Source organism: Manacus vitellinus, unplaced genomic scaffold (assembly GCF_001715985.3).
Source record: "Manacus vitellinus isolate BGI_N305 unplaced genomic scaffold, ASM171598v3 scaffold_3_pilon, whole genome shotgun sequence".
In the NCBI taxonomy this organism is placed as follows: Eukaryota; Metazoa; Chordata; class Aves; order Passeriformes; family Pipridae; genus Manacus; species Manacus vitellinus.
In genome coordinates this window covers 13,745,843-13,754,164 of record NW_021940535.1, presented here as the reverse complement: position 1 = coordinate 13,754,164, position 8,322 = coordinate 13,745,843, and the positions used below count along the sequence as shown (strand labels likewise).

Sequence of the window (8,322 nt, the reverse complement as noted above, 5' to 3'; positions counted from 1 at the left end):
TTATTATTTTTCCTCAAGTGAAACTCTCACTAACATCCACTTGAATTCTTCAGTAAACTGAGCGCAGCCTGTAACCCTGGCTGTAGCCTCATCTCAAGTCTACAGTTACAACTGGAAGCTGGCCATCTCCACAGCTGGGAGCTTCAGCCCAATTTATTCATGAGCATTTGCTACACTATGTGCTCTGGTGTGGTTAAAAACTGCACAGTCTGACTGATTTCACACTTTCTTAACCTCCCTATGCAGCATATCATACTCCAGATTCTTGTAGTAGCTACAAGATATTAAACTGTCCACATCTACTTTGCTGTTTCCCCATCCTCCCACATATACCTAAGAATGTTAATTACAGGGATCTGAATAGAATTAAATAATTTAATGACAATACAGACACTCAGGTATCTTGAATATTTTATATAAAGAATAAAAAACCATTTATGAACATCTTAACAACTTCTCCAAAGGGACCCTCCCAATTGCTCTTTATAAAACACAGTGTCAAGCTCCTATTTCCAGCTTTTCACCTCCGTCCCCCATGTGGGTTCAGAAACTCTCAAAACTATCAATGCTTTGAAATTAAACTGTGGTAAGCCTTTCAAAACCCATTATTCTGTTTTAGTTACAAGAAACTGTCCATACCTAACAAAAGCAATCTTTCCAAGAGCATACCGTGTAATCAGTGAAAACTGAAAAATATTTTCACAGAGGCAATTTCTCATGCATCTAACAACATTCCAAAGGAGCGCAGCGTTGTCCACACCAAGCTACCAAGCACAACATAGGAAAGTTTTTATTTGCACATTTTTCTGTCTCTCTCTGCAAAAAGGTACACATACATTTTATTTCCTGTATGAAAAACTTTATCAAATTAGTTGCTTAAAGTCAAACACATAAGTTCTTTCAGCTTAACTTACATCTGGGAAAAAGCAAAAATATGGATATTGTCAATATATTGAGTGGCTGGCTCTGCAAAACTGCATTGTCTCTATTGTACTTAACTTTACTCTTCAGAACATTTTTCCATCTTTCCAGGCTTGTTTCCATTCCACACTGGAGTTTTGTCTTGTTTGGCCCATGGAATTTCTGTTACCAAAATACCAAGAATGTTACTCAAGAAACCTTTCTGGCCTTTTGATACACATCAAAATGGCCAGAATTGTATTGTATTTCATGTAGACCTAGACAGTACAAAAATATGAAACAAAGGACTTAACAGCAAAGTTTTTTAAATTGCCTACTGGTTTGTCACGTGTGTATATATATATTTCCCATGTTTATATATATTTCTCATGTATATATATACACACATATATATATCTCTACAGGGAGAAACACTATATTGCCAGGAAGACCAGAAGCCCCAGCTGTAACAAAAGTTCTGAGCAATGATATGGGGAGCTTGCATTGCTTGTTAATATAAAACACGACGGAGACTACATCCTATCACAGCTGAAGATGATACTCAGGAGATGAAGCCAAAACATTGCAAAAATTTTACACAGTTCCAAGTTAAACCTGAAGGTCAATGATTAACCTCTGTCTGAAAAAGAAAGCAACATTTGGGGTTTTTTTCTGGGGATGATCTAAGTGAAAATTCAAGGTTGCTTACAGTGCAAAAAATTCTGCTGTCTCTAGAACATCCCAAGATTTGAAGCCATACAGATTACAAAGAGAATTTTGTCCTTCTGCATCTCTCAAACACAGTATTAGCCACATCTGGTACTGCTTACAGAAATGTGGGATTTAGCTGAGGGTCAGAAAGCCTCTTAATTTCCCAGGGAAATTAAGCTACAAAGGATCTTACAAAAAGTAATTATCAAAAATTACTTAGTTTCTCACTACCAGTTTTAGTTCGTTGAAACCTTCCAAAATTGCTCTTGTCACTAATGCTGGAGTGGCTGCAAGAACATCAGTTTAGATCCCTCACTGGAAACCTGGTCACTTCTCACCCAGTCTTTCAGCTCCTGGGAAGCAAATGCGATTGGATCTGACCAGGTAGATGGCCTTACAAATGGCAGAGCCATCTCGGTGAATACCAAGGGGTGGAACCCAAAGTTTGTTTGAACTAGTGCCAACTGTACTTCAAGAAATTTTGAGGTAAGGGGCTTTTAAAGAAATGCCATCTGATTGTTATTACTGAATCCACCATTTTTTAGAGGGAAGGCAGATGAGATCCTTACAGAAGAATGAAAACACAAGAGCCTCTATCTTTGCATTTTTTTCTGTACAGGTGGCACAGGAGGAAAGTAGTGATCTTGGCTGTCACCGCAGTCAATCCTCTCCTCCAGTAGCAACTCCCAGACAGACTGGATGAGCAGTGGTATTGAAGAAGGTCAGAACCTGGCCCTGAAGAGGGTCAGGAATCTAAGAACTGATAATCAGATTCATGACATCAGATTAATGGCATGAACCTTAAGACGAGAGTGGCAACCTCCCCCAGAGAGAAGAACCACCAACACCCCTTCAAAACCCTCCACAGCCATTCAGGAATAAGATCATGGTGGCTTTCATAATTCAGAGGTACTCCGTGGCTCAAACTGCCACAAAAGGACACCTGCAATAATGCTCCTGGAACTGGGAAGAGACTTATGCTGCCCCAAAGGAGGGAAAGACATTTCAAACATTCAGGTCTTATGCCACTGTCTTGATCTCCCTTATGATGGAACAGCCTTAAAAACACGTGAATTTCTCTGCCCAAAAGAGCAGAACTGTTCAGAACAAAAAGCTTTGGAAGGGATGGAGAGCAGGACGAAAAGAGCTGTACTACTGGCATGTTTGTGAAGGTTGGTACTGGAGGTCTAAACTAACACTGCACAAAGTGGGGAGCTCAGGCAACTATCAGCTTTGACAGAGGTCCCACTGATTTGCCACAAGAGCTTTTCTGATATGAAATGTGTGTCTCTTCTTACTCAGCCTGTAGATCAGTAGATGGAAGTGTGACTTGAGCAATTCATGCTCCGAATCTGATTCAGAATTTGCAGGTGGGAAAAAAAAATCCTGAAGAACCAGGAATGGTGGTACAAGCTTTCTAGAAGCCTCCATCTCATCATGCATTTGGCAGGAACTAAAAAATGGGCAAACCCACCTTCCTCTAAGAGTATAACCAAGGGAGAAAGCAAGTTTTCCTTTTCAGTGGAAGTACCCATATATACAAATGTGAAGCTACACACGAGCTATTATCAAGATACAACTAACCCTTCATCTGTGAGCAACATGTGTCTGTGAAGAAAGGTGTCCTAAGTCAGGCATATCTCAAGTGATTTTGAAGTTATTTTCATCTCAGTGCTTTTTATTGGGATCTTGCAGTAAGGAAATTAACATCTAAGGTGCACACAGATGGGTCAACATCCTCACAAGTTACTGTGAGGAAGACAAAAGGAAACATATTACTTCTACAGACTATGAAGCAATGTGGAAAATACCTCACACAAGAACAGTAGATACACTCAATCAGTGCACTTACCTATACTTATACTACACTTACACTTTCACCTGCTGGGAGAAACAAGTCAGTACTAGATTCTCTGTAAAAAAGGAGAATGTAGGTTCTGAGGCTGCAGCTTCCTCAATATCTAATGATGTCATTACAGAACATGTATATAAGTCAGTGTGACATTTATATACTTAGGGAAAAAAATTACTCTTTTTGTGCTACTATCTGCATTATCATCAATATCAGTATTTAAAAACACAACCTGAGTTTGAAACATTGCTGTCAATCTGTAAGGCACAGTCTGAACACAGTGGGAACTGCCTTTATTACTCTGTATTATTGTGAAGAATGATTGCTTTAACCATTAAAAAACAAAAGTCTTAACTATTTAATGACTACCGAAACAGCCAGACCTCCTCAGCCCATTTCATATTCTCCTGAAGCCATTTTAGAGCAGATGAAAGCTCCAGGCTGTAAACCTCTTCCATATTAACATTCATTGTCATATGCTTAAGAAGAAGCTTTGGATCAGATAAACGAGCTGCTAGAATCAGTCTCTCCACTGCCATTTGATAGACACTGTTATCCTGAACTGTCTGATCTTCACATCTGTAAGAGAATTTTCACAAATACAAAATTAGGTACCATACAGGCCTTGTGTTGCTTGCCTGACACTCTACTGGCAGCAAGATTACAGAAATATTAAAATAAATCCATGTATTCACTTCACTGATAATACATTATGTTAATTTCTAGGCAGATTTTAGATTATTATTCTGAAGAATTAAAAAGTTAGAAAAAGTATATTTTTAATATATTTTACAGTAATGAAATGTAGTAGGCTTTAATGCCAGTGCAAAGTAGCTCTGCAATATTCACAATTCATGAAAAAATATTTGTCTCTGGGCTGGAAAATTCAGTAAAGGAATGCAAACCAAAAAGGTTTAATCATTTTTGGCATGTAATCACTTTTGGAACAAAGCTGTGCCTAAGTTACATGCCTGTATTTTTTTGCAATAGCAGAACTTACTCTTTAAGAAAACAAGCAGAGGTACAGTAGCATACATATGAAAACAAGAGATAAAAACCTCCTCATTTATCAAAGGAACAAAATTAAGAGGTGTATTCCTTGGGAAGGATACAAGGAAGGAAGACAAAATACTGAAGTTTTGGAGATGCACGAGTTCATAGTTATTAACAAATGTAGCTTTTCTATGCAGTTACATTTTGACGCTGAGCCAGTCAGTCTCAGAGAAAAGTGGGTCTTGAAAAATAAAATTACAGGTATAACCTAGTGACAATGGTTGGTGGTTTACAGACAAATGGAAAAAAAAGCGACAAAACACATTTCTAATCTGCATATATTAAGACTCACAGAAAGTGGGAAAAGAAAACACTAATAAATTTAATATTGAGCTATCCCTCATAAAGAAAATTAAATAAAATGGCTTCATGCACTTTCCAAAAAACAGCCAAGAAATGTTAAGAGTTGGTTTTTGAAAGAATTAACATTTTGACTGTGCCCTTCTACTCCAGTACTTAACCACAACACAACAATCTATACAGCAAGGTATCAAGTCATCCCATTTTTGAATATACAGTACATTCTTAGTGTGGTAGACACATTCAGTTAGGAAACACAAGTCACTATCACTCTGGAACGACTATTGTTCTGCTACACACGTGTAGAAATTATAATGATAAAAAAAAAACCAATTCCGAAACAAAGATTAAAAACAAGTTTAAAACCAAGCATCCTCTTTCCTAGACAGTGGGAAATAGGATCTCTTGTTAATTACCTCATAACATGAACAATCAAAATGGTACATTTATATGACAACAAACCTTTTCAGTATTATTTGAAGAGTCTGACTAGTAGCCATTGGACTTTGAATATAACTGGCATTTGAAACAAGAAATATTTCAATGGCCAACAGCATCTCAACTTCAGACAGGTAAGATGGAATCTTCAAAAGTTTGTGGTATGAATTTCCCTGCAGCTGTGGGTAGCAACCCAATGATAAAGCAGCTGAGAATAAATGCAGAAACATGAGGAATTAGGACCACCAGTACTTAACATAGATCTGTTTTCTTGTGTGTGTGACTAAATGTGGAAAAAACCCAAACCCTTAATAGATTTTACTATTTCACCGATTCACTGTTGTAAAATGTTATTTTTTTCCATGAGTATTATCAGCTATGATTAAAAAGCTCTGACAGAACTCTGGAGACACCAAGTGTGTAATAACACAAGTACAACCTAGGGCAGGTCAGACAGAAGCTGTATTAATCATGATCAAAGTGAGAGAACATTTGAACAGCACCTCCTGCTTTTTTCCCCTAACTTCTGTTAAGTGATCCCAGCAACCCAACCTACATATACAGCATTTTAGGGGGGAAAAAAAAAAGAGAGATGAGGAAAAACTATCATTTTAAGGTTAAAAAAGAACAAGGGGGATGAACTCAAAGTAGACTGCTAACCACCACAATTCTAAGACAAAATCAAACAGTAAATAATGTGACAATGTGGAGCGACAACTCTTGGTGGACCCCAGCAGAGTGGCACACCCAGTACTATCTTAGCTCAGAAATGGGGAGTTGAAAACAATTTCTGACTATTAGCTTTTAGTTGAAAGGCATTTTCTTATAGTTAGGATAAACTTCTTAGCCAGACTTCTCAAATATTACATATTAATAATTTTAGCACCACAGCTCTAAACAGATGTATAAGGAAATATAATTTGCCTAGATGAAAAAGTGAAGATGATGCAGTTTTCAATCATTTCAAGGGTTCACATTTCTGAAAATCTGAAACTGAATATAAAAAATTAATTTTATCAAAATTACATTAACTTCATGCCAGGTAGTATGCAATGATTCTTATTTTCAACTATTTCCTAATAAATACTTTGGTTACAAATAAATTCCTGAGAGTGACACAGAAAGTACTGTTTTTCTCTTACCCATTTCTTCCCAACATACTGAGACGTTATAAGCATGTTATCCAAAGACTGTAAGGGAAGGACATTGTTTAAGAAGCCACTTACTTTTGTAATATGTCCTAGCTTTAGACCACAAAGAACTTCTTCCCAAAGCTGTGATTAATCTTCTAAGTAAAATAAAATCAATAGCAATTTTTTTTGAAAGCATGAAGTCTACTGCAGAAGATGAGACCCCAAGGCTCTTGTTCTCAAAACAGGCATTTATCAGCTTGTTAAAAAGGCAGCTGTACTGAGAAACATCTACAATATCTGAAATGAAATGAAGAATATTAACTACTGAAGTCAAATGCAAATCTAATTGAAGAATCACTTCCCAATCAGTATCTAAATGAGGACTCTTGCTTCTATCAGCAAAATGGAACATGGGATAACATGAATGCTTTTTTCATCAGAAGTCTTTTCATACACTAGTTCATTTATATTGTGAAAGAGAAGCGTTAAGGTCCAAATAACAATTTGCTGCCCAAACCAAGAGGATCAGATAAAAATACATTCACTTGCTCAAGCTTATAAATACAATCTTTACCTGATCTCTCGGGCTTAAAACTCCCACCAATAAAAATCACCTTAGTGCTTCCAGTTCTGCTTCAACTCTGAACTGTCCCTTTCCTGGCAGGACTGAGCAGCCTTGTTTGTATCCACCTCATGCCTCAAAGAATTAGATCCTTTCAGTACTCTGTAAGTAGATGGTCTTCCAACCAACCTCTCCTAACATTCCTAAAAGCACACACTGGCAACAGACTGAGACCTACACAGAGGAATCAGCTGAGGTTTCCTCAGTGGAGCTTAAGTAACTATGCATCTCATTTTGAAGTATGTGTCCAGAATTTGCAAGATAAATTGAGCCCAAAAGAGCACTTAGTTCTTAGCATGGTATGTAAAAGATGTCTAGGTTAGCTGGCTCAGTTATAGGAAAAAAAACCCCTAAGGCATTCATCTGAAATTAAGATAAAATTAATCATGCCAATTATATCCCTATTTGATTTAATTGTATAGACTCTGTATGATCCTTAAAAATTTAATGGGTCTTTCCTGTTGCCCTGTGTAATTGAGTCAATTGGAAAAAGAGGACAGGTGTATAAACATTGTGTGTGTGAGAGTGTGCGTGTGTGGCAAGAGCTGCAGAGTAAAATACGAATTTAAACTAACACAACACTCTGGAAAAAACCCAGGCTTGACTAAAACCATCTTACTTCTTCAACAAATTTTAGCTGGAAAACAGAAAGAAGAGCACAGAATCATCTGTTAAATTTTTAAGTCTTAACACACAGTACCTTTTTCTTTACTTACCAGAATGTTTTTGCAAACCTGGGAAGTTCTGCAGAACTTCAAAAGCCTGCCTGTACAAACTCTTACTCAAGTATTTGTGCACTAGGGTATGTAACAGATTGAGTCGATTGAGGATGTCCATTTTATCACAAGGCCACAATGGTGCATTTGTGGTCCACTCTGACTCTGTGGCAAACAACAGTGCAGTGTTATTTCTGTGAACTGAAACTGCTGGGCGCTGAGATTTTTGGCCATTAAGAATATACTGTAAACTGTAACATAACATAAATTTCAGATCTGCACAGAAAATGCAGTTCTAGTTATTAATAATTCATTCCTTATGACAAATGCTCTTCTGATGGATTCTCTGAACCTTTATATTGTAAAATATTGTTAAACATCACAAAAGTAAAATGGACTGTCAGTGGCACATATAAATTTGTAAATATCTATATACATCTGTAAAACTGAGTAGCAAATTTTAGATCCTAATATTAATTTATAGAACACATTCTATTCTTTATACTTCTGAGTTTCTTCTCCTTTCAGCAGATCAGAATTCCAAAAACCCGGAAATAATATGTTATTTAACTGCCGAAATATGGTACTATTCTAAAG

General features: G+C 36.9%; 1 protein-coding gene across 3 annotated transcripts in view; it reads right to left on the bottom strand.

The window, feature by feature from the left end:
* Positions 1–405: 405 nt before the first annotated feature.
* The window catches only part of TOPAZ1 (testis and ovary specific PAZ domain containing 1), a 41,543-nt gene continuing 33,626 nt past the window's right edge, over positions 406–8,322 (bottom strand). For 2 of the 3 annotated variants that reach the window (XM_018075690.2, XM_018075691.2), the window contains exons 17-21: positions 7,726–7,890; positions 6,481–6,684; positions 5,279–5,462; positions 3,847–4,042; positions 406–1,083 (exon numbers count right to left, since the gene is read on the bottom strand). In XM_018075690.2, coding sequence (XP_017931179.1) covers positions 901–1,083; positions 3,847–4,042; positions 5,279–5,462; positions 6,481–6,684; positions 7,726–7,890 — 932 coding nt within the window. In that variant the 3' untranslated portion in view covers positions 406–900. Of the gene's footprint in view, positions 1,084–3,832; positions 4,043–5,278; positions 5,463–6,480; positions 6,685–7,725; positions 7,891–8,322 lie in introns of all 3 variants that reach the window. The other variant, XM_018075692.2, reaches the window with a different exon arrangement.